Source organism: Leucopleurus acutus, assembly GCF_964270905.1.
Source record: "Leucopleurus acutus genome assembly, chromosome: 2".
In the NCBI taxonomy this organism is placed as follows: domain Eukaryota; kingdom Metazoa; phylum Chordata; class Mammalia; order Artiodactyla; family Delphinidae; genus Leucopleurus; species Leucopleurus acutus.
This window is the reverse complement of record NC_139143.1, coordinates 164,563,143-164,589,994: the sequence shown is the minus strand read 5'-3', so window position 1 is coordinate 164,589,994 and position 26,852 is coordinate 164,563,143. Positions and strand designations below refer to the sequence as shown.

At 41.7% G+C, this 26,852-nt stretch overlaps 1 protein-coding gene across 5 annotated transcripts in view; it reads left to right on the top strand.

Moving 5' to 3' along the window:
• Window positions 1-26,852, top strand: part of THRAP3 (thyroid hormone receptor associated protein 3) — a 75,362-nt gene that overhangs the window by 43,140 nt on the left and 5,370 nt on the right. For all 5 annotated transcript variants that reach the window (XM_082834534.1, XM_082834531.1, XM_082834532.1 and 2 more), the window contains 7 exons: window positions 11,867-12,034; window positions 16,345-17,250; window positions 18,786-19,499; window positions 20,441-20,613; window positions 21,346-21,457; window positions 23,085-23,169; window positions 25,296-25,483. In XM_082834534.1, coding sequence (XP_082690660.1) covers window positions 11,898-12,034; window positions 16,345-17,250; window positions 18,786-19,499; window positions 20,441-20,613; window positions 21,346-21,457; window positions 23,085-23,169; window positions 25,296-25,483 — 2,315 coding nt within the window. In that variant the 5' untranslated portion in view covers window positions 11,867-11,897. The remainder of the gene's footprint in view (window positions 1-11,866; window positions 12,035-16,344; window positions 17,251-18,785; window positions 19,500-20,440; window positions 20,614-21,345; window positions 21,458-23,084; window positions 23,170-25,295; window positions 25,484-26,852) is intronic.

Here is a 26,852-nt window from a genome sequence, read left to right as displayed (position 1 = left end):
TTTGCAGAAATTGATGTGCTGAATCTAAAATTCATATGAGGGACTTCCCTGGTGGTGCAGTGGTTAATAAGAGTCCTCCTGCCAATGCAGGGGACATGGGTTCGAGCCCTGGTCCAGGAGGATCCCACATGCCGCGGAGCAACTAAGCCTGTGTGCCACAACTACTGAGCCTGCGCTCTAGAGCCTGCAAGCCACAACTACTGAGCCCTTGTGCCACAGCTACTGAAGCCCGTGCACCTAGAGCCCATGCTGCGCAACAAGAGAAGCCACCGCAATGAGAAGCCCGCGCACCGCAACAAAGAGTAGCCCCTGCTCACCGCCACTAGAGAAAGCCCGCGTGCAGCAACGAAGACCCAGTGCGACCATAAATAAATAATTAATTAAAAATATAAAATTCATATGAAAATGTAGGGGACTCAGAATAGCCAAAATTGTCTTTGAGCAGGAGGAAGTTGAAAAACCTACACTTTCTGATTTCAGAATGTACTACAAGGCTACAGTAATCAAACTGTGGTTTTGGCATAAGCATAGACATACAGATCAATGGAATAAAATTGAGAATACAGAAATAAACCCTCACGTTTATGGTCAGTTGATTTTTTTTTTTTTGACCAAGATGCCAAGACATTTCAGTAGGATAAGACTAGTCTTTTCAACAGATGGTACTAGGACATCTGGATATCCACATGCAAAAGAATGGAGTTGAACCCTTACCTCGCACTATAACATAAAATTTAAATCAAAATGGATCATGGACCTAAATGCAAGAACTAAAACTATAAAATTCTTAGAAGAAAACCTAGGAATAAATCTTCGTGACCGTGGGCAAACCCTTCTTAGATATGACAGCAAAAGCACAAGGAACAAAAGAATAAGATAAATCAGACTTTATAAAAAAAACTAACAAAATCCCTTTTCTTTAAAGGTCAGAGTCAAGAAAATGGAAGAACAACCTACAAATTGGGAGAAACTTCTTGCAAAGTATATGTCTAATAAGGGATCTATATCCATAATTTAGAAAGCCTTACGACTCAAAAAGACAAATAATTCAACTTAAAAATGGACAAAGGATCTGAATTGATATTTCTCTAAGATACACAAATAGCCAATAAACATATGAAAAGATTGTCAACACGGTTAGTCATTAGGGAATTACAAATCAAAACCATAATGAGGGACTTCCTTGGTGGTCCAGTGGTTAAGACCCTGCGCTCCCAGTGCAGGGGGCCCAGGTTCCATCCCTGGTCAGGGAGCTAGATCCTGCATGCTGCAACTAACAGCCCTTGTGCCGCAACTAAGACCTGGCGCAGCCAAATAAATATTAAACAAAAAACCATAGGGCTTCCCTGGTGGCGCAGTGGTGGAGAGTCCGCCTGCCGATGCAGGGGACACGTTCGTGTCCCGGTCCGGGAAGATCCCACATGCCGCAGAGCGGCTAGGCCTGTGAGCCATGGCTGCTGAGCCTGCGCGTCCGGAGCCTGTGCTCCGCAACGGGAGAGGCCACAACAGTGAGAGGCCCGCGTACCACAAAAAAACAAAAAAAACACCATAATGAGATACCACTTCACACACACTAGGATGGCTATAATAAAAAAGACAATAATAAAGTGTTGGAGGTGTAGAAAAATTGGAACCCTCTTACACTGCTGGTGGGAAAGTAAAATGGTGTAGCTGCTTTGGAATATAGTCTGGCAGTACCCTACAAAGTTAAGCATAGAATTACCATGTGACTGAGCAATACCACTCCTAGGTATGTACCCAAGAGAAATAAGAATAAATAAAGTAAATAAATATTATTTTAAAAATAAGAAGATGATCTACTGTTATTATTTAAAAGAAAACAAAAGAACTTCCCAGCCAAGCTGTAACAGTTTTCAAAGAAACATTCAGCCTTGCGTTGTCTTGGTGGAAGATTATGCGTTTTCTTTTGACTAATTCTGGATGTTTTTTGTTGAGTGCTGCTTTCAGTTGGTCTAATTGGGAGCAGTACTTGTTGGAATTAATCATTTAGTTTTCTGGGACTTCCCTGGCGGTCCAGTGGTTAAGACTCCACCCTTCCAATGCAAGGGGCACGGGTTCAGTTCCTGGTCGGGGAACTAAGATCCCACGTGCCATGAGGTGCAGCCAAAAAAAGTATTTTATTTTTAAATTTTTGGCTGCATCGGGTCTTTTGTTGCGGTGCACGGGCTTCTCTCTGGTTCTGGTGCGGGCTCAAGTAGTTGTGGCACGTGGGCTCACTTGCCCCACGGCATGTGGGATCTTAGATCACTGACCAGGGATCGAACCCATATACCCTGCATTGGAAGGCAGATTCTTTACCACTGAACCACCAGGGAAGTCCTCAAAAAAGTGTTTAAAACAAAAATCGTTTGGTGTTCCAGAAGGAGCTCATAATAGAGGATTCCCTTCCAATCCCACCGTATACACAACATCACCTTCTTTGGATGAAGACTGGCCTTTGGTGTGGTTGGTGGTAGTTCATTTCGCTTGCCCCACAATCTCTTCCATTCCACATTATTGTACAGTATCCACTTTTCATCGCCCGTCATAATTTGTTTTAAAAATGGAATGTTTTCCTTATGTTTAAGTAGAGAATTGCATGAGGAAATACGGTTAAGAAGGATTTTTTCGCTTAACTTACGTGGAACCCAAACATCAAAGCGATTAACGTAACCAAGCCGGTGCAGATGATTTTCAGCACTTGATTTGGATATTTTGAGTATGTCGGCTATCTCCCTCGTGGTATAACGTTGATTGTTCTCAGTTAATGTCTCGATTTGATTGCTTTCCACTTCAACTGGTCTACCCAACTGTGGAGCATCGTCCAGCAGGAAATCTCCAGCACAAAACTTCGCAAACCACTTTTGACATGTTCGATTAGTCACAGCACCCTTTCCATACACTGTGCAAATCTTTTTTGCGTTTCAGTTATGTTTTTACCTTTCTTGAAATAATAAAGCATAAGATGCTGAAAATATTGCTTTTTTTCTTCCATCTTCAATATTAAAATGGCTACACAAAAGTTCACCAATTTTGATAATTTTTTTTTTTTAATGCACACTGATATGACAGCTGTCACATGCAGTCTAACAGGATTGTCCTGAATGAAGTTAAAGACAACTACGTGGGGCTTTCCTGGTGGCGCGGTGGTTGAGAGTCTGCCTGCTGATGCAGGGGACACGGGTTCGTGCCCCGGTCTGGGAGGATCCCACATGCCGCGGAGCAGCTGGGCCCGTGGGCCATGGCCACTGGGCCTGCGCGTCCGGAGCCTGTGCTCCGCAACGGGAGAGGCCCGCGTAACGCAAAAAAAAAAAAAAAAAAAAAAAGACAACTACGTGCTACTAGAGCCATCTTTCGGAAAAAACCGAACGAACTTTTTGGCTAACCCAATAGAAGGATCTTTGATGAACGTATTCTAAAATACAGAGCAAGAGAAGCTAGACATTCTTTTTTTTCTTTTTTTTGGGGGGGGCGGTACGCGGGCCTCTCATTGTTGTGGCCTCTCCGTTGCGGAGCACAGGCTCCGGACGCGCAGGCTCAGCGGCCATGGCTCACGGGCCTAGCCGCTCCGTGGCATGTGGGATCTTCCCGGACCAGGGCACAAACCCGTGTCCCCTGCAGGTGGACTCTCAACCACTGCACCACCAGGGAAGCCCGGGCTAGACATTCTTAAATAGTAAGTCCATCAAATCAGGGTAGCTGAGTTGTCCTCCTTGAAGAAATGATGAGTCCTGGTTTTTCAGGATAGTCCCAATTTATTGATAAAGTCCTGTTCCCCATTGTCAAGCCAAATATCCTGGAAACCTTAAATTGCTAGATACAAATGTCACACCCCCACCCCTAGCCTGTCTCAGCCAGAGCAGGGCAGTAGTCTTTTATTGGACTATATACACTGTATGTTAACTTTTATTTTATTTTATTTTCATTATTATTATTTTTTTTTGCGTTATGCGGGCCTCTCACTGTTGTGGCCTCTCCCGTTGCGGAGCACAGGCTCCAGACGTGCAGGATCAGCAGCCATGGCTCACGGGCCCAACCACTCTGCGGCATGTGGGATCCTCCCAGACCGGGGCACGAACCCGTGTCCCCTGCATCGGCAGGCAGACTCTCAACCACTGTGCCACCAGGGAAGCCCTGTGTTAACTTTCAGATTTGAACTCTCTGGTCCCCCTACTTCTAGGTGGATATTTTTTCTTTAAGTAATTGTTTCGGGGAATTCTTTGGGGGTCCAGTGGTTAGGACTCCATGCTTTCACTGCCGAGGGCCCGGATTCAGTCCCTGGTCAGGGAACTAAGGTCCCACGAGCTGCGAGGTATGGCCTAAATAAATAAATATATGTATGTATGTATGTTATAGTCATTAAATCATAGCCTTTTTTTCCTCTGAACTACAAGAAGACGCAAATTCCCATGCTTCATTTTCCCCGTCAGTATTCATTCATTACTAAAATTTGTGTGTTTATAAAATCATGTCATAGATGTTATACATTTCAGTATGTCAGTGTATCTTATGGAATTTTACATCTTAAATTAGGGACTTGCCTAAAAGGATTCTAAGTCTTATGGTGAGATTTTTGCATTTTTTTTTGGAAGGCTATTTCTTGGGAAGATTTCCATAGTTGATTGTTCTTATCCATTGTTTTGACTATTAGTTTTTTTTTTATTTTTCATTTTTTTAATTAAATTTTATTGGAGTATAGGTGCTTTACACTGTTGTGTTAGTTTCTGCTGTGCAGCATACTGAATCAGTTATACGTATACATATATCCACTCTTTTTTAGATTTCCTTCCCATTTAGGTCACCATTTAGTTAACCTTTAGAGGGTGGTGTTTAGTGATCCTGTCCTGAAATTCTCTAGGCTTAGATCTTATTTGGGTCCTGTAACCCAAATTAAACAGATTAAAATAACTGTTGTTCCTTTGTAACACTCCTTCTTCCTTGAATTAGTCATGAGTCCTTGGAGTAAGAATTAGTGATGAAAGTTTCATGATGTTAATATATGTAAGAAAATAAGATAGAGGCAACTCTTATATACACTACTGAATGTAAAATAGTTAGCTAGTGGGAAGCAGCAGCATAGCACAGGGAGATCAGCTCAGTGCTTTGTGATGACGTAGTGGGGTGGGATAGGGAGGGTCAGAGGGAGGCTCAGGGGGGGAGGGGATATGGGGATATATGTATGCATGTGGCTGATTCATTTTGGTGTACAACAGAAACTAACACAGTATCGTGAAGGAATTATACTCCAATAAAGATCTTTTTTTTTTTTTAAAGAGAGGCAACTCTGTATGCTTCATTGCTGCAGGGAAACAGGTGGTGCCAGAGAAAGAGGTTGGTGCTTAAAAGAATGCCTAGTACTTTGTTTGGTTTTTAAATTGGTTATGATGTGGATATTGAAGTGAGAGTTAAAACCATGAGAAATGCTGTGATTATGCTCTTTAAGGTGCATAAGATTCTTGAGAAATTTGAATATCCTGTGAGATAGTAAGTTTGATATTAATGGAAATGAGAAAAGGAAAAAAAAAATGGTTTGCTCAGCAAAACCCTGTACAGATATTAAGTTACAGCAGTGGAGTCATTCAAAACAGTTAGGTGTAGATATCCAGAGATCAGACTGTTCACCATATGCAATAGTTCCCTGGCCCAACTCAATTCCTGTGTCCTTTCATGGGTTCAGAGAGCTTTAAAGGACTTAGTTTTGAATTGGTTTTATGTATTAGGAAGGCTGTGGGTGTGTTTTGTATGTGTGTGTGTGTGTGTGTGTGTGTTTTGTGGGTATGTTTTATGTTGTTTTGTTTTCAGGTTATAGTATGTTTGCCTTAAAGTTTTATTTGCTTGATTAGTAGTAAGTCCTCTTTTCTATGAAAGAAAATAAACAGTAACATCTTTTTTTTATTTCTCTCTTTATTAACTTTTTTTTAAACATCTTTATTGGGGTATAATTGCTTTACAGTGGTGTGTTAGTTTCTGCTTTATAACAAAGTGAATCAGTTATACACATACATATGTTCCCATATCTCTTCCCTCTTGCGTCTCCATCCCACCCCTCCAGGCGGTCACAAAGCACAGAGCCGATATCCCTGTGCCATGCGGCTGCTTCCCACTAGCTATCTACCTTACGTTTGTTAGTGTGTATATGTCCATGACTCTCTCTCGCCCTGTCACCCTTCCCCCTCCCCATATCCTCAAGTCCGTTCTCCAGTAGGTCTGTGTCTTTATTCCTGTCTTACCCCTTGGTTCTTCATGACATTTTTTTTTCTTCTTAAATTCCATATATATGTGTTAGCATACGGTATTTGTCTTTTTCTTTCTGACTTACTTCACTCTGGAGAAAAGGGAACACTCTTGCACTGCTGGTGGGAATGTGAATTGGTTCAGCCACTATGGAGAACAGTATGGAGGTTCCTTAAAAAACTACAAATAAAACTACCATATGACCCAACAGTCACATCTTAACGGAAGATCCGAACGAACTTTTTGGCCAACCCAGTAGCTTGACCATTTAGGGCTGCCAAGGTTGGAGCCCCAGGGCAGCCCATTGAGAAGCTGTATTTGGCACTACTTAGTTTTAGGAGCTCAGTCTCCTGCCAAATGTAACCTATCCACAGCGTTCCAAACATGGGGCAAACAGTATTAAATTTAACTACCGAAGTGTTTCTTCTGGTGAATTCAGCAAGACACCTACCATGTGCCAAGCACAATGCTGGCATAGTCACTAGGGACACTAAGAAGAAACTTAACAATCTGGAGTGAGAAGGGGAGAGGAGTAATTGAATTCTTTCTTATCTTTGAGAGTCTTTGATTTAGAGAAGCTTGCTTTGGCCCTCGCTGCCAATATTATTCTTGTTGCTTGGAGTTGAAAAATAAGATCTGTATTTTCAATGACATAAAAGCCATGTAATTATATACCTTAAGGCCTTTGTTTTGTTTTACGTTAAAATGTATCTGCTCTTGCAAGGACGAGTGGCTTGGTGGAGAAGGCTTGGGCTTTAAAAAGGGTGGTGGGTCTGGAAATTACCCTCTCACGTGGCTCTGCAGAAGAGTTTAAAAATGAACCCTTCCTCCAAGTGACAGAATTATATCTGAAACCATTTCAGAAGGCTGTTTGAAATTCTACACTTGGGTTTTAAATAAAAAGGGGGGAGGGTAGAACAACAGTAGTATAAATACAAGATGGAGGAGGAGGATATCTTGCAGCTGAAGAAGGGTTTATGAGAAAGGATTTGAGGGCCTAGTGACTCATCTCACTCTGAATCAACATGTGGTGTGGCTGCCAGAAAGCTTAGGATGCATTAGTAGTGTCTAAATAGTTTTATAATAGGCCAAATTTGGTGAATTACATTTAGTTCTGAGTATCCCAGTGAAGGAGGACAAACTGGAATTGATTCAGTGGCAAACAGGGTGATAATGTGGATATGAAACCATGTCATCTGAAGGATGTTGGAAAGTTGAGGGTATTTGGATCATACCAGCCGTTAACTAGAAGTTTAGGAACTGGATCCTATATTTCTGCCTGCTAACATGCTGAGTACTACTGGTTCAATAGGTGGATTCTTTTATATTGCTGGTGTAGGAACATCGCTGTTTTATTCTGAATGAAACAGCATGTCCAGGAAGAGTAGGCTGAAGTACTGCTGAAGAAACAAAACTTCCTTTGGGGGAAATTTTAATTTGAACAGAAACCAAACTTCTTAAAGAAAAACCGGAACGAACTTTTTGGCCAACCCCATACTTGTAACATGTAAAACGTGCTAAGTTGATTTTCAAGGTGATATTTGTCTGTCGTACTTTCCATACTATTTTTAGAGCATGGACATGGAAGAAATGTTAGAAATGGGAAAAGCTATGTGTAAACACAATGAAGTTTTAAAGGTCTTCAAAGTAGAACTGTGAATTGTTTTGAATGAATTTTGGTAATTTAATCAGATAGCTTTAGTTACGGTTGTCCCTACCTTACACTAAAATGTTTGTATAAAATGTTTATATACATGATATCTATTTATGTATATCAGGAGAAGACACTTCTTGGTCTTTTGGACCTTTTCCTTTGTTGTGTGACTTGCTGTTTCATAGTCTTCAAGTGACAGCTTAAATGCCACCTCTGGACCATCCTATCTAAATAACTCACTACCACAATTCATAAATTTGCCAACATTATGCGCTATTTGCCTTCTTCCTAGTACTTACCAGAATATGAAATTACATTTTTGCTTGCTTGCTTGGTTATGATCTATCTGTAATTCTAGATTGTAAGCTCCATGGAGGCAAAGACCAAGTCTACTTTAATTTACCATTGTTTGTCCACTCTCTAGAGTTCTCTTGAATGAGTTAAGATATTCATTGATTTATTTCCAGCTCTGGTTTTGTATCATCCAAAGTTATTCCTCTTAACTCTCAGGGAATAGTGATGTTTTAAAATTAGTTTCAGTTCACATTACAGAAATTCTAGGAGTGAGGGTGTGTCACAGTATTGTGACTCTTGAGTACGTTTGTCAATTCTAGTAAATGTAATATAGGTAGAAGTGTTACATTTGGCTGTATTTTTTTTTTTTTTTCCGGTATGCGGGCCTCTCCCGTTGTGGAACACAGGCTCCGGACGCTCAGTCTCAGCGGCCATGGCTCACGGGCCTAGCCGCTTCGCGGCATGTGGGATCTTCCCGGACCAGGGCACGAACCCGTGTCCCCTGCATTGGCAGGCGGACTCTCAACCACTGCACCACCAGGGAAGCCCACTATCTGTATTTTTAAAAAATACTTTGCCTTCTTTCTATTTGTTCATTTGGTTGTGTCGGGTCTTAGTTGCTACCAGTGGGCTCCTTAGTTGTGGCACATGTGCTCCTTAGTTGTGGCTTGCAGACTCCTTAGTTGTGGCATGCGAACTCTTAGTTGCGGCATGCATGTGGGATCTAGTTCCCTGACCAGGGATTGAACCCGGGCCTCCTGCATTGGGAGTGCGGAGTCTTAGCCACTGGACCACCAGGGAAGTCTCTCTATCTGTATTTAGATGACGACCTTTTCTTCCTTTTCGTGAAAATTAGGTTCTTAATTTTCCAGTGACTTGGAGTTGAAATGAGTAATTCCTTTTCTACTGACTTGTTCCCCCTTCTCCTTTTTTTTTTTTCCCTTTTTCCTGCCGGGCAGCGCAGGCTTGCAGGATCTTAGTTTCCCGACCAGAGATTGAACTTGTGCCCCCAGGAGTGAAAGTGAGGACTCCTAACCACGGGACCGCCAGGGAATTCCCTCCCCTTTTCTTTTAAAGTCTGATATTGTCCACCCATTGTGTAACTGATCTAAAAGGGTATTTATTTCTAGCCTAAGCTAAATTGAAGACTGGACAGAGAAGTTGCTAGGCAAAGATACCCCAGACTTGTAACAGAAAAAAGCCATTTAGCAAGAATGAACCTAGAGAATCCCCAAATGTGCTGAAGGCCAACCAGAAAAACAATGTATTTTCAATATTCAGTTTCTGTAAATTGCTTATTTACACCTCCACCTCATATCTCCAAATAACTTATTCCTCTACCCTGACTTTGTATAATGACACTACTTCCAAAAATCGGTTCCAAACTGAAACATCTTTGACCTTGCTAAAGCATGTAACAGTTTGATCCTTTTGGCAGGATCTAGACTGTAGGTCTTTGGTATCCTCATTTAGCAATCTCTTACTCATCACTGTTTGTCTCTGGCTTCCTAGCAGTTTCTCAGTCTTCTTCTAAATTTATGTCTCGGAGATTATGGTTATTTCCCTTACGAGCTGGAGCTATAGCAGCTTCTTGGATTTCTTTGCCTTTCCAAAAGTTCTTAAAATTCAAGTCTAAAACTTGAACATAGTAATTATAAACAGATACCACCTTTCAGTTTGTCTCTGTCTTGCCCTCTTTACCAGATCCTAAACTCAACAGGAGTGGAGACTTGAATTCATTTATTCATCCCACAAGTCTCTGCATGCCTTCTGTGTGCCAGACACTGCTCTGGCGAGGCTGTATAATGGTAGTTAAGAGCACTGGTTTAGAGCCAGGTCACCTGGGTTCAAATCCCAGCCCTGCCACTTAAAGCAGCGTGCCCTTGGGCAAGTTAGTTTACCTTCTTTATGTCTCAGTATCCGCATCTGTAAAAAGGGATGTAATAATACCCTCCTCGAGGATAAGTTAATAAAAATACTGTTTAAGTGTTTGCTGTTCTGGGCATTGAGGATACAACAGTAAATAAGAAAGATGAGATTTCTGCTGGTGGGAGCTTACATCCTACTTGGGTAGAGGAGGAAAAACAAAGTAAACAAGTACAAAGTAAACAAGTTTCAAGTACTGGATTTAGTGCTGGGAAGAAGAAAACAAGGTACTGGACTAGACCTTAGAGAATGACTGCGTGGCTGCTTTTGATTGGGTGGCCAGGGCAAACCTCTGGGGAGATCGCGTTTGAGTTGGGATCTGAATAACAAGAAAATCTGAGAGGTAGGGGAGGGTGAAATGTTCATTGATTATTGTTTTCCCTTCACAAGCCAGGCACAACATTACATAAAAGAATCTTTTGTTAAGCAGTGAGGCAGCGAGGTGTGATAGGATAAGTCCTGGAGTTCTGGTCTGGTTTAGGTATTAACTAGCTTTCTGATCTTTGAAAAAAAAAGGAAAAAACAATTTTGTTTTTTTCATGGGAAAATGACCCTGAAAGAAGGTTGACTCTTGAAGCTAGTGATGGGCTAGAAGAAAGTAGAGGTTCTTCTCCTTATACATTACTTTAGTCCTATGTTTATGGATTAATATCCTGTATTTTGGGACTTCTCTGGTGGCGCAGTGGTTAACAATCTGCCTGCCAATAAGGGGACGTGGGTTTGAGCCCTGGTCCAGGAAGATCCCACGTGCCGCAGAGCTGCTAAGCCCGTGCGCCACAACTACTGAGCCTGCGCTCTAGAGCCCGCGAGCCACAAGTACTGAAGCACGCACGCCTAGAGCCCGTACTCCGCAACAAGAGAAGCCACGACAATGAGAAGCCCGTGCACTGCAACAAAGAGTAGCCCCTGCTCGCCACAACTAGAGAAAGCCAGTGCGCAGCAACGAAGACCCAACGCAGCCAAAAAAAAAATCCTATATTTTACAGGATGTAGTACATCCTGTTGTGGTATTACAATATTTGAGAATATTCTGTTACACTTTTTTTTTGAGCACAAATAAACAGATTTTAATTCTTTGATAAGATAAATAATATACATAGGTACTTGGTAATACTGATAAAAAAGAAGATAAAAGTTAGAAAAATACAAAATGGAAAGCTATAACTATAGATGTAATGAGCAGATGTATGATTATAATTATAGGTGTAATACATAATTTTAGGTGTAAAGGAGATTACAGAATCTCTCACACTTTAAACCTTTTCCTTTGAAGTAAATATTAAGGGTATGCCTCATGGATTCAGGGTCCAGGAAGTAGGGAAATGATAAGATGTGCCACAAACTCTATAACCAAGATGTCATTGCGTAGAGTTTCTTCTGTGAGGACTGGGAAGCCTGTCAGGTCATCTCAGTACTTTTATTAACAGTTAACTTAGTTTGCAAAACTTGTCTGCTTATTGAGAAAAGACTATGTGCCCCAGGTTATCAATAGCTCTCCTCATTTTTGTCTGTGTTTCATGGTGTCCCCCAGTTAGAGTTACAGGTCAGGTTTTCCATTTGCTGCTGTGGGTTGGTACGTTGGGAATTGTACCGCTTAGAAATCCCCCTTGGTAAAAGGGCAAAGAATGTTTTGTTTGGTTTGGTTTTAGCAGTCATTTCATCTTTTTTGTTTGTTTCTAAGTGTCCATAAAAGTTCAAGGGACTCACTCATTTGCAAAGGGGCTCACTCATTTGTTTGATTCTGTTTTTTTACATTAGGTGTAATTGAAAAGCGACCCTCTCTTTAGAGATGTCAAAAACAAACAAATCTAAGTCTGGATCTCGCTCTTCTCGATCAAGATCTGCATCAAGATCTCGTTCTCGTTCGTTTTCGAAGTCTCGGTCCAGAAGTCGGTCTGTCTCTCGTTCAAGGAAACGCAGGCTGAGGTAAGGGGGTGTGATTGTATAATGAGATGATCATTGATCAGTCAGTATAGGTCTCTGAAGATCTTTTGTTAGACCCTTTCTGTGAGTGTCAAACGGAGGTGCGGGGTTGGCTTGAGGTGGCGTGTTGGGCGGTAAGATATTCCAGGTCTCTTCAAATGTTATAAATCCAAATCATCTTTGATTGCCATGCTGTTGGCCTAATTCCTTTTCTTTCCTGTCAGCACATACTGTTTTTCATCCACTGTGGAAGAAAGAGCATTTTATTTTTATTTAAGCTACTTGCTTCAAATCTCTACACCTGATTATTTTTCACTGAAGTATTTTTGGAGGCTTGGACCAAGGTTTATTTGCATCATCAGCAAAGACAAGATAGCTAAGAGGATTAATAGTATGATCAACATTGCAAGGAAAAGAAACCTTAACTCACTAAAATAATTAAACCTTAAAAAACTTAATCAGGAGTCCTTTGTATATATATACCTGATACGCCAACTACTAACAAGCTGCATCTATTTAGTAAAACACATCTTGCAACTGCCTAAAAAAATCACTATTGTAGACATCACTTTGCCTTAGTAAATATGCAAATAATTCTTTTGAATTTATTGCCAGTATTCTTTAATTTAGTCAGTTTCTACACCTTTAGTTGGATTATTTCCTATTTCAGCTGTCTTGGAATATAATGCCAAACTTCCAGCATCTTTCGTCTTTTGTTGTGTTATGAGTTCGGTTTTTCATTCTTTAAAACTTTCTTTTGTGAGTAGATAAGAACCTGTTAGTAAATATAAGTTTCTATATGTGTGTTAGAGAAATATTGATGTATCTAAATGTTTAAATACCAAAAGGGGATCTTTGTACAATTTCATTCTTTTTGTCAGAGCTGCAGTAGGCAAGGAGACAATTTCTCAGTTTTACCACTTGGCGCCCCTGCTCATTATTTTAGATGAGTATCTAGAGCCCTTCTCTTAAATGAATTATGCAGTTTAAAATAAACTCAGGAATGGTTGTTATTAATCTTTACTGATGGTTTCCATAGTCCTACTCCTAAAAGAGTCTGTAAACAAATAGTTGGTAGGCTCCCCCCCACCCTCCCAACAAGAATAAGTTAATTCCTTTTTTAAAATACATTTATTTATTTCTATTTATTTATTATTTTTGGCTGTGTTGGGTCTTCGTTGCTGTGTGCGGGCTTTCTCTAGTTGCAGGGAGCAGGGGCTACTCTTCGTTTCGGTGTGTGGGCTTCTCATTGTGGTGGCTTCTCCTGTTGCGGAGCACAGGCTCTAGGCATGCAGCGTTCAGTAGTTGTGGTTCGCGGGCTCTAGAGCACAGGCTCAGTAGTTGTGGCGCACAGGCTTCGTTGCTCCACGACATGTGGGATCTTCCTGGACCAGGGCTGGAACCCGTGTCCCCTGCATTGGCAGGTGGATTCTTAACCACTGCACCACCAGGGAAGCCCAAGAATAAGTTAATTCTTAAATGGAATCTGTGAGAAGCCTGTCTGAAAATTAATTTCAGAGCAGAGATTGAACAAAAAATAGGTGTGCATAAATGTTAATGACTTCCATATAGTGTAGAACAGGAAGTTATAAACTTTGAGTCTCTCACTCAAAAACCCTTTTTTTTTTTTTTTAAGATAACATTACACCTCGAGGGTAACCAATCCTAACTTTATTTTTCTCTCCCATGTTTCTTGGGCACACATTTTTATACCAAGCTTTGTTTGAGGCCTGTGCTAGATAGAGTCTCTCTGTTGCCCAATTGTGTCAGAGTCTGTATGTAAGTAAAATTCTCTTTTATCTTCTCAAACCCCACCCCCATCCCCACCCCCACCCCCCCAAAATGAGGGAAAGCCCACTAAATATATCTACCCCAGGAATTTGCTATCAAGGCCATAGGACCGAGCAGAGACTCTTAGTAAACTCCTACCTTGCGCCCAGAGTCTTTTGATCTGGTTTGCTTAAATCTCAGTTTCAGCTCATTTGGTTCTTTAAAACTTAATCTAGTAAATGGAAACTAAATAATTGGTTCAAAAAGAAGAGGCTGTACAACCAAAACTGAGAGAGAAAATTGAACTGACATAACCCAAATTGAAAAATGTTTACCAGCTCTGAAGTATTGTGATAGCTACAGTTCTGGGTGGATCTCTCTGGACAGATTGCTTCTCCTTATTCTACAGATCATTTGGCATGGTCATCAACTTGGCAAATGAGGGAAAGATACCTTATGCAGGCAATATGTGCCGGGGTAGGTCTAGAGCCACTCCATGTGCTGTCCTAATACCTGTAAGATTATTTTGGAGGAATATCTCCACTAGAAAACAAGTTTTTATATTTGATTCTAGTCTGACTTCTCTGCTTTTTAGAAACAGATAAATTTGCCACTGGATGTTCAATTTTTAATTCTGGCTTATCTGTTTCATGATTTTTTCTTTTGTTTTCCCTCTCCTACAAGGAAAGTATACTGTCCAGAGAGTTTGAGAAACCATACCTTTAAATTAACTTAACTGCTGAGTTCTACAGAATTGGAGAAAATTGGTTGTTTCCTTGTATTTCACAGACTGTTGTATCCTTTTAAATGACTTCTCATAAATAAATTAATTTGCAATCTGCAGAGACTCATATTCCTGCATCCGTGCAGTGACTGCGGGGTTTGGATGCAGTATGCCGCAGGGCCCTCACTAGTAATTGGTGACAGAAGCAGCAGTAGCCTCTGAGGATGGGAACATGAATAAAACCCTCCTTAGTGCTGGTGGTGCATCACCTCCCTCAAGTACAGCCATTAAATTGGGTCATATTCAGTTTCATAGCTGCATCTGCCTCTCCCTTCTTTCTTACATTGTTCTATTTTCGAATGAAAAGTGTGAAAGGTAAGTTTGTTTTTTTAAATTGTACTTAAATAGCAACCATTAACAACCATCACTATGCTACATCTTCACTAGTTCCTTTGTTCTTGGAGTAGATAAAGAACCTGGGTAGTAAGTAGTGGGAAGCCAATCCCACTCTATCTTCTAAGTGTAAGTTTCTTTCTAAAAATAACATTCTGTTTAGTTGTTAAAACCTGTCACATTTGCATCTGTTTCCAGTTAGGTCTGATATGAGAAGTCCTGCTTATGAACTGAAGGGTTTTTATTCTATATGTAAAGAAAATATTTTTGGAGTTTTCTAGTAATTTTACATATTTCTAGTTAACTACTTAGGAGTAGTGACTAATTAACGCTCTATATCATAGTTGACATGACAAGTGGTATCAAAGAACGCCACTGGATTTTCCACACCAACAAATACAGTTTTTGGCTTTTTGATGGAAACAGCTCCCTGTCATTGACAAGCCTGGCATTTGTGAACATGTAATTTTTACAGAGTTAGGTTACTGTTGAATCCCCACCGGTCTGGAAATGTACCTTTGCTAAATTAGAGTTCTGTATTGTTAAATGAAGAAGAACACCACTAGGCTTTAGGTTGACCTTAAAGATGTGCAAGTGTGGGGCTGTTTTTGTAGTTCCTCTTTGCTACCCTCTTGTGTGTTTTGATGTCTTATGGTCAGATGGTGCCCTCTTGTGGCACCTGGGTAAGACCTTGTAGTTCAGCCACAGAAACTTGACCTTCTAGATAATGAGACCATTTCCAGATTCCCAGTTTAAAAAAAAACAACAATATTTGTATGCTTTGCTGCTGATCTGATTTCAGTTAAAATTCTTTTAAGCTTTGAACAGATGAGTTCTCTAAGTCCCTATTTAAGCATTCTTTGGTTTAGACCTGTTGTAACTTTCTTTTATACAACCCCAAGTCTTAGTGGAAGCTAAGAAATTAGCCCTGCACAGACAGAGAGAGATGGATAGGATGGGGAGTAAGCAGTGTGGGGCCAGAGGATCTGAATAGTTACCTGTCTGGGTACCACAGCATGCAGGGATCACTTCCAATGACCCAGGGACCTACCTGTACAATCCTCTGTGCCTGTGAAACTCTTAGCAAGTAGTATACTATATTAAAATGGTGTTTGTTTAGTTTACCACATTAGAAACATTTTTATATTCTCTCAGTCACTATAGAAATACATCTCCATTTAGAATGTGCTACAGTATTAATGAAGCATCTCAGTGTCTCATTTGTTAAAGTGCTTCTTTATTTTTGTACTTAATGTGGCCATAAGAGTAGAATTAATTATTTAAGTTTGTACCTTTCGTTTGAAAACACTGAAGTTAAATGATGCATAAGAAGAGGGATTTACCTCTTTGTTGGCAGGTTTTTCTTGAGTAAAAATGCTTGTGTCAAAAATTCAAATATTTCTTCCCTCCCCTGCCCCTCTTTCAGTTCTAGGTCTCGTTCCAGATCATATTCTCCAGCTCATAACAGAGAGAGAAATCACCCAAGAGTATATCAGAATCGGGATTTCCGAGGTCACAACAGAGGCTATAGAAGGCCCTATTATTTCCGTGGGCGCAACAGAGGCTTTTATCCATGGGGCCAGTATAACCGAGGAGGCTATGGAAACTACCGCTCAAATTGGCAGAATTACCGGCAGGCATACAGTCCTCGTCGGGGCCGTTCCCGATCCCGGTCCCCAAAGAGAAGGTCCCCTTCACCAAGATCCAGGAGCCATTCTAGAAACTCCGATAAGTCTTCCTCTGACAGGTCAAGGCGTTCCTCATCCTCTCGTTCTTCCTCCAACCACAGCCGAGTTGAATCTTCTAAGCGCAAGTCTGCAAAGGAGAAAAAGTCTTCTTCCAAGGATAGCCGGCCGTCTCAGGCTGCCGGGGATAACCAGGGAGATGAGGCCAAGGAGCAGCCGTTCTCTGGAGGCACCTCTCAAGACACAAAAGCGTCTGAGAGCTCAAAGCCATGGCCAGATGCCACCACATACAGTGCTGGTTCTGCATCACGGGCCTCAGCCGTGTCTGAGCTGAGTCCTCGGGAGCGAAGCCCGGCTCTCAAAAGCCCCCTCCAGTCTGTGGTGGTGAGGAGGCGGTCACCTCGTCCTAGCCCTGTGCCCAAACCTAGCCCTCCGCTTTCCAGCACATCCCAGATGGGCTCAGCTCTGCAGAGTGGTGCTGGGTACCAGGCTGGGGCACACCAAGGTCAGTTTGACCATGGCTCGGGGTCCTTGAGTCCATCCAAAAAGAGCCCCATGGGTAAGAGTCCACCAGCCACTGGCTCCACATATGGCTCATCTCAGAAAGAGGAGGCTGCTGCTCCAGGCGGAGCAGCCTATACAAAGAGGCAAGTATCTTGTTTCCCCTGTCTGGTTGTTTTTATCTCACCAGCCGGCAGTTTAGTTGTAATGTGATCTGTAGAGCTCTGATTAATGGTAATAAGGTAATCGCGTTTCCTCAACTTTTCATTTAGCAAACTTTAAAGCATCACCCCAGGAAACCTTTAGCTTAACTCTAGTTTTCCTACCTTCCTGAATTTGTATTGCAGCATAAAGTTTCTTTAGACTATTCTGCAATGATGTTTTCACATTTAAAGTTTACCTTGGATTCTACCAGTATAAGCCAGAGAACAGTAGAGATTTGTGGGTCAGCCATCAAAAAATGTGGTCTTTACCAAAATGAATGGCTGTTGGAGCTGTTAGACCCTCTAGGACCTACCATCTCCTGTGATCGATCTGCGTCAGTCCATCATGGTGAAGAGCTGCACCCTCACACCCTCCAGTTGAGGAGACTGGGCAGAATGGGAAAGTCCAAGGCTTAGTCCAGGAAGACCTTGTTTTAAAATCACAAAGTGGGTGTATGTCCCAGTAGAAGCCAACCAGGCTGTGTGTTAGGAGAGGACATAACAGTGTCTCTGTCTTTCTACCCTGGGGGACACACTGAGTTGGAACTTGAATCTTTTTTATGTGGTTGGATGGATTGGGGTGGCAGAGACATAACAGGGAATTTGTACTGGGACCAGGTTGTTAAGAGGGCTTTACAGAGCAGGTGGTTCCCCTCCTGCCCCCACCTTTTCCTTTTATTAGCATATTCTTTGCTGCCCTGCTGTCCTTTGGTTCTTTTTTGTCATATTAATGCAACTATAACATGATCAGACTTTTTCCATTCATGGTACAAATGAGACGTTCAGAATCTGTACTTTGCAGCTTTCAGTAAGTCTGCTTTGAAATACAAGTTTTGTTCCTTGCCAGGACTATGAATCTCATTAGAACACTTGGGCATGAGCTCTGCTTTTCCATAAGAATGCGTAGGATGATTTTTGCCCCCTCCCCCAATTAACATGTATTCTGTTTTTATTTGTGTTTGCAGTATATTTCATACTTAGATCTTCTAGGTGACTTGAAGCAAATTTGAAGTCTCTTTTGAGACTTGTATTTCCAAATGTGAGTTGTATAAAAGCAAAACAGTCCAAGGTTGAACATTCTATGTTAACTTTGCTGAAAGCAGATTTTAAGTGACTGAGTGAAGGTTGGATAAGACCTTAAGTTTTTTTTTTCCTAGACCACTTACAGGTAAGTAGGTTTTTGTTTTTCAGTATCCTAAAAATTGCCTTTGCTATTTTCTTTTTGTTTGTTTTTCTAATACACAACTCCATAGACCATATAGTTTTCTCTTAAATGCCAAGTTCATAGATCTGTGAAGAGCAGTTTTTTAGAAATTAATAGAAGGTAACCAAGACTCCTTTCGTAACACTGGAATCCACAAGACATGCTTATTAGAGAAGCAGAATCCTAAGACCGTATGCACATGGTGCTAGTTTATTTTAGATCAAGTTGCTTAAGAAGCCTCTTGTGTGTGTCTCCCTTGTGTTTTCATAACTAGGTATCTAGATGAGCAGAAGACAGAGAATGGAAAGGATAAGGAACAGAAACAAACAAATACTGATAAAGAGAAAATGAAAGAGAAAGGGAGCTTCTCTGATGCGGGCTTGGGTGATACAAAAATGAAATCTGATCCATTTGCTCCCAAAACTGATACTGAGAAGCCTTTCCGGGGTAGCCAGTCTCCTAAAAGGTATAAGCTCCGAGATGACTTTGAGAAGAAGATGGCTGACTTCCACAAGGAGGAGATGGATGATCAAGATAAAGACAAGGGTAAAGGAAGGAAGGAATCTGAGTTTGATGATGAACCCAAATTCATGTCGAAAGTTGTAGCAGGTGCAAACAAAAACCAGGAGGAGGAAAAGTCAGGCAAATGGGAGGGCCTGATGTACGCACCGCCAGGGAAGGAAAAGCAAAGAAAAACGGAGGAGTTGGAGGAAGAGTCTTTCTCAGAGAGATCCAAAAAGGAGGATCGGGGAGGACCCAAGAGAACCGAAAGTGGGCACAGGGGATTTGTGCCTGAAAAAAATTTCCGAGTGACTGCTTACAAAGCAGTCCAGGAGAAAAGCTCATCACCTCCCCCGAGAAAGACCTCTGAGAGCCGAGAGAAGCTAGGAGCCAAAGGAGACTTTTCCACGGGGAAGTCTTCCTTTTCCATTACTCGAGAGGCCCAGGTCAATGTCCGGATGGACTCTTTTGATGAGGACCTTGCCAGGTGAGCTGTAGTCCATCTTGACCCTCAGGGTTTTAGTAGCCTAACCTCTCTCCCTGAGGTCATTCTGGAACGAGGACAGGCCCCTCATGTATTTCCCCGCTGTCTCATTTTCAGTGTGTATACCCTCGTGTCTCTGTTTTCAGTGGAGAAGTGTGCATCACTGAGCAGTTATATGTTGGGGGCAGTATCATAGCAGTGGTGAAGCATCTTTTTACACTATAGTGACTGGCTTTTTTGATGCTGGGTCCCCTCTGCTGCTCTCTTGCACTCTATTCATCACATTGTAAGCTCCCCTGCCGGCCCCATTCCACCCCCGTCCTGTTGCCTTCCTAAATGTGCTTGAGATGTCTTTTGCCTGTGGAGCCATGCAGGGTCCATTTTTCCATTCTTAGCTAAGTCACAATATCTATTTTTACAGGTCTTCATGAAATAATGTAACAGTTTTAAAGTTGGGGCTGGGGGCAGGAGAACTTAAGGAAAGAGTGATGAAGCCCAGGCTGCTTTTTACCTGGTGTAAAAACTGCAAAGCCAGTTGGACGTCTCCTGAACAGCATTGTAGCCACATCCCACTCTTGCTGCATTGTGTCACTTCACTGAGTGGCCCTGGATGGCCAAACTAGTTGGTCTTTTAAAATACCTTCCTGTTTGTCATCTGTTAAAACCAGCAGAGACCCCCAGAACAGAATCACTGAGGTTTAATGCTTCATCCTACCCATTTGTTCCTATTAAATTCCAACGGGGAAAAGGGAAGAGAGAGATCTTAGATGCCTTTTCCCATAGTTATGGTGCATTGAAGTTACTTTTTACTTTGGTAGGAATTAAAAAAGGAACTTTACAGATAAATTTAACTCTTTTAAAGCACGCTCTTCATTTTTAGGATTTAAACGTTCTGACTTTCTGTGTATCTTGTTACATTGGGCCTCCCTGTGTTTCTTTTTCAGACCCAGTGGCTTATTGGCTCAGGAACGAAAGCTTTGTCGGGATCTAGTTCATAGCAACAAAAAGGAACAGGAATTTCGATCCATTTTCCAGCACATACAGTCAGCTCAGTCTCAGCGGAGCCCTTCAGAACTGTTTGCCCAGCATATAGTGACCATCGTTCACCATGTTAAAGGTGAGTCCAGACCCCAGCCTGCTCAGGGTCCCTTTCCACGTGCTTAGCTTCCTCTCTAACAAGCAGAAGGATGAGTGGGGGAATGGGGGAGTCTATCAGGGATCTTTATCTCATTGATAGGGGCCTTTGAAGCTACGGGCTAGCTTGAAGGAAATTTCTTCCAGGGAGAAGTTTCCATTTTTTAATTACAGAGATGAACATTATGAAATGCTAGTGGTAACCTGTGATCATGAGAATAAGTAAAATCCTTCATGTGAAGGTTTAAATTGCTTGAAAAGGAGGTATGAAGGTGGCTTTCTCAGCCCCTCTGTCTTTTCCTGTCTAGTAGCTAGAATCCTCTAGAGGCTTCTTGAAGATCTTGGGGTATGGATATCTTCCCCACATTATTTTGCCATCTCCTGGGCAAATGGAGGTGGACAGGCTGGGGAGTGTCATGTAGAATCTGGGTTTGGGCCAGTTATAGGTTCCATCTGAAATTGGAACTCAAGCAGGAGCTGGTGCTCTGAATCAAAGGATAGTAAGCTCTAGTTTCTCTCTTTGTATCCATGTCCTACAGTGGAAATCAGACATTGGATTTTGTCTGAACCAGCCATTTTTCCTTCTTCTTCCTAATGTTTTTTATATGGACTTGACTACTTTAGTCACATCTCTGTGGTTGTAGGTCCATGCACACGAGTTGAATGTTGGGTGTGCCTTTGATAGCCTGATATGTTTTTCTTTGACTCCCCACAGAGCATCACTTTGGGTCCTCGGGAATGACATTGCATGAACGCTTTACTAAATACCTAAAGAGAGGAACCGAGCAGGAGGCAGCTAAAAACAAGAAAAGCCCAGAGATTCACAGGTGAGGACCTCAGCCTTACAGTAGAGGTGGTCATAAAAGTCTGCTTATCAGATAATAAACTCGTCTTGTTTTTGCAATTTGTTAGTTACATTATCAGCAGAATTTAAGGTAGTGTCCTCCAGGCTCTAGGATAGTGGTTGTTTGTAGTGGAAAGGGTATGCTTTGATGACTATAAGTTTCTCACTTTGGGCTGGAGGAAAACAGCCCTTTTGGTATAAGTGAACCTTTGTATTCTTGGGAGCTGGCAGACAGTAACCCAAGATCACTGTGAGCTTTCTTTATATAGAGTAGATGTTGTTTCTTTTTTTTTTTTTTTTTTTTTTTTTTTTGCGGTACGCAGGGCTCTCACTGCTGTGGCCTCTCCTGATGTGGAGCACAGGCTCAGTGGCCATGCCTCATGGGCCCAGCTACTCCGCGGCGTGTGGGATCCTCCCGGACTGGGGCACGAACCTGTGTCCCCTGCATTGGCAGGCGGACTCTCAACCACTGCGCCACCAGGGAAGCCCTAGATGTTGTTTCTTTAAGCATCCCATGTATTTCATATATTAGTCCTTCCTTTGGAAGAATTTGCAGCAGGTGGGGGCTGGAGGTGGGAGTGCTTATAGGATTATGTCAAAGGGTTTAAAAGCCCAGAGGTTTAAACATTCGGTTGTTGGAGACTATTCATTCAGCAAATAGGGACTTTGTCTAGAAACAAAGTTGGTCTTTAATTATATAATAGTCAGCTCTTGAACCTTTGCAGGAGGTAGGAGGACCATGTTTGCACAACAGTCTTGGATTTAGGGTCTTTGGGGATTTATGTCATGCCAGGCAGTTGTTTCTCACTTGGACCTCATCCTATTGGTGAATAATGGGCCATTATATTTTATTTTATTTATTTTTATTGTATTTTTAAAAATATTAAATTTTATTTTTTTGGCTGCGTTGGGTCTTCATTGCTATGTGGCGGGCTTTCTCTACTTGTGGCGAGCAGGGGCTACTCTTAGTGCACAGGCTTCTCCTTGAGCAGTGGTTTCTCCTGTTGCAGAACACGGGCTCTAAGCATGCAGGCTTCAGTAGTTGTAGCTCATGGGCTCTAAGCACGCGGGCTTCAGTCGTTGTGGCTCATGGCCTCTAGAGTGCAGGCTCAGTAGTTGTGGTGCATGGGCTTAGTTGCTTCATGGCATGTGGGATCTTCCCGGACCAGGGATTGAACCTGTGTCCCCTGCATTGGCAGGTTGATTCTTATCCACTGCACCACCAGGGAAATCCCAAGGACCATTATATTTTAATTTCCAAGATGAAAACTGCTTTTTGAAGTTAGCAGGGCATAGATAATCTTGATGTGAATTTGAAATTATAGGCACGGCTGTAGGTGAGTCTGTTTTCCTGGCTGTAATGGTACTGGGTGGAATAAGATGTTTTTTCTGTTTGAGTTTGGAAAGTTGGGAGAGAGAGAGAGAGTGTGTGTATATGTGTTGTGCATGCATACACGCGCATGGACATCTATGGGAGAGTGTAAGTATATAAGCAAACAACATAAGTGTAATAAAAAGGAATGCCTATGATTTGCACCACTCTCCTTACGAACTGAGGTGCTATATTCACACTATGGAATGTTAAACAATTTTTGTGTTTTCAATTTTAGGAGGATAGACATTTCCCCCAGTACATTCAGAAAACATGGTTTGGCTCATGACGAAATGAAAAGTCCCCGGGAACCTGGCTACAAGGTGAACTGTTGCTTTGATCAGTAATTCCAACAAAATGAGTGCGTTGGGCATGAACTTGACAGAAATGTGTTTGTTTAAATTACTCTCTACTTAAGTTTGTGTTTTTCTTTTAAGGATGGGCATAATTCTAAAAATGAACTACAAAGGGTTAATTTTTATTAAATGTATCAACAACCTTTGTGAAGTGGTTAGAATATGGTAAATGACCCCAAAGTCTATTGAGGTGAGCTTGAGAAAAAAAAGAGAGGAGTTTTGGAACAAGTGCCCATGATGAGAGAAGAAACTTTTTGTGATATTTTTCTGCTTGTAAGTATTATCAAATCAACTATATACATGCACTATTTCCAACCATGATTTCAAAAAGACATGCATGTCAGAGAAGAGTGAAATATTCATATCTTAACTTAGTAGACTGTTTTAAGCAGCTAGTCCAGATTTTTTTCTAATATTGTACCATATCTATCATCTGTCGATTACTGTTACTTTAAAGCTAAACATTGCTTTGATAGCCCAGCTACATTTGTAATGATGTGCACGTAAACACTGTTATTAAGAGGTTAAAGCTTGTGTGCAGTCTTTTACTATGAGGTACTAGATTTGGGTTCTTAAAAATCTTAGTATTTCTTGACCACCATTCCCATATAGAGTTGTAATTTAAAATTAGAGATGGCTCTTCCGATGCTGCTGAAACCTTTTCTAAAAGTAGTAATTTTTAAGTTTTCCAAGTAAATTTGTCTTATTGGTTGAATGTAATGAGAGGCACTCTTGTACAATCTCTCTTCTCTCCCATCCCCCTTTTCTTTTTCTCCAAGTACCCACCGGCTTGGCACTAACCATGTGAAATGCAAGGTTTTGAAACATCAGAAGAGATTCCGTCCTCTCTGCCCCACATAGCCTACTCAGTAGAGGTGCTGTGGGCACTGCCTAAGGGAGCTGCAGCTGCGTTTTTCTTCTTTTTTTGTCTTTGGAGGGTACAGAGGCCCCATTCCCTCTGTCAAAAGAAAACCATGTGATAAAATAAACCAACTTACTACCTACCACTCCTGTTAATTAAATTATTTCAACAAAAAGCTTAGTTGTTTGTATAAGTAAAACGTTAATGCTAAGTGAACTACTCATCGCTTCCTCTTTTTAGGGAGTTTTTTGTTGTGTTTTTTTGTTTTTGGCTGCACTGTGCAGCTTGGGGGTCTTAGTTCCTGGACCCAGGGATTGAACCTGGGCCCTCAGCAGTGAAAGCATGGAGTCTTAACCACTGGACCTCCAGGGAAGTCCCTAAGGAGGTTTTACTTCCATGAGACAAATCTTAGTGTATAATGTGCCTGAAACCACATTGCACCTCTGCTCACTGAGATTCTAAAGAGCTGTCGAAAGCCCTTGGCATGATAGTTTGGGGTAGAAGGCCGCTGTTGTTGCTGGGCTCATGCTGTATCTGCAACATACATACCCTGATAGGTTACACTTCCTAGAAAGTTAGCAAAGAAAGGTTTTCTTTTTCTCTTTTCTTCCTTCCTTCCTCCCTCCCTCCCTTCCTTTTTTTTTTAATAAACTTTGACTTGGTATTGCCACATTATGAATTCATTATGCTTTTTGATATGCCTTTTCTAGAGAAATTTAATACAATTAAACATTTTGGAAGGCTGATTGAGTCTCCCATTGTCTGTCATTGGACTCAATACTGAGAGAGAATTCCAAGTAGAGGATAGGCCCAGGGCAGCTGCCACAGTGTAGGTAGGGGAAGATAACAGCATTTCCATTCTTCATGGTGACTAAGCCTGAGCCAGCCTAACCAACACCTTCCAGAGTTGATTTTGGCCTTCTCAACTTGTCGGCTAGCCCGTCTTTACTGGGCCACAGAGGGAAACAGCGAAGTGAGGTGCGTGTACGTGTGTGTAGCATATGCAGAAGGTCTTCATCATTATTTTAGAGAACTGGTTTGGGCTCTGTAGGATCCTCATGAAGCGACTTCTGTGGACCATCCTGTATCCCTCCTGAGCTTGGGCGAGGTGCCTCACATTCCCAGTGCTTCCTCTGCACCACTCCAGTGGAGTAGAAGCCACAGTTCGTGGGGTGGTTGAGTTGGTAGCCCTGAATCCCCAAAACCTAAATTTTGATTTCTCTTTTGGCAGGCTGAGGGAAAATACAAAGATGATCCTGTTGATCTCCGCCTTGATATCGAACGTCGTAAAAAACATAAAGAGAGAGATCTTAAACGAGGTAAATCAAGAGAGTCAGTGGATTCCCGAGACTCAAGCCACTCGAGGGAAAGATCAGCTGAGAAAACAGAGAAAACTCATAAAGGATCAAAGAAGCAGAAGTACGTAAGCCCCTGTCACCTCATTCAGACTCCTGAGTGGATTTCTTTGTCTGCCCACCATTAGGCTATATGGCAGACCCTCCAAGCCAGAGAACTTGGGGTTAGGAACGATGGCCACTTGTACAGTGTCTTTTTTTTAACTGTCAGTTAAGGTCCCTAGATTGAAAATAGAACTTTAGCATGAAAGTAGGCATGATCCTTGTCTAAAGGAGGCCTCCTGGGAGATGGGCAGTTAATTTGGCTCTAGGGACAGTGTGGAAAATCATAGGGGAATTCCTTTTGCATTTGTTTTGGCCATGTTCTTTGACATGTCCTTTCTCATCACAAATCTTCTTGGGAAGGTTATGTTTTAGAAATGGCTCAAAGTTGTTGTCAGGTAATAATACTGTTTGGTCAGAGAAACAGGGTGGAACTAGATAGGACAAGATTGTTGATTGCCTTTTAAACTGGTTTCACAGACACTTCCAGGAGAGGTGTTACAAATATTCTTTAAACAAAGGTAGCATTGTTGAACTTCATAAGGCAGTATTTATGCCAAGGTCTTATCTCTGTTTACATTTTTGAATGTTCCATGATTTTTCAATCATGTCTCATTAAAGGTAGCACAATTGAAACCCCACACCTTCCTGTAAGAAGCTACACCACTTCTGTGTTTCTGAACTTTATCTAGCAAGCACTTTCATATCCATTTTCTGATAACAGTCCTTTGAGATAAGTTGGATAGTTAGTAGCTACCTGTTTTGCGCATTTGAAAGATAAAGAAGTAAGCTCAGAACGATTTGTCTAAGATCACACAGTAACAACTGACATCAAAACTCAGATCTTCTGTTCCACTTTGTCTACTCTTCCACTCAGTTACTTACACATTATGAGCCTTAGCAGCTTTCAGGGCTGCCCACAGATAAAAATCTGATAATCCTCACCAGGGAATGGAGGTGGGGGTATAGTAGCCTTCAACACTGTCACTGGTGGAAAGGGAGCAGAACCCCTCAAGCATTTCAGGGTTGGACTTGGATGACTGATCCTCATTTCTTTCCCTGGGACACATGCCTCTACCTCTGACTTGTTGTGTAACCTTGACCAAGTCTCTTGCAACCGTAGTATTTTGTGACTGGGGCAAGAAGAAAAATGATAGTTATGTCACTTTTCATTGTATATCACACTTCAGTTTAGAAGAACTTTTTCTCATATGACTGAAGAGTGGCTCACCCAAGATCACACAACTAATAAAAGGCAGTGTTGGGACTCAAATATGGGGCTTTCTGGAATCTTAGGTTTGAAAACCTCTTGAAATGACACTGATTTCTAGGAGTCAAACATTTGAGTTATAAGAATCCTGTGACAATAACTTAGATTTCCTCCTTTTTAA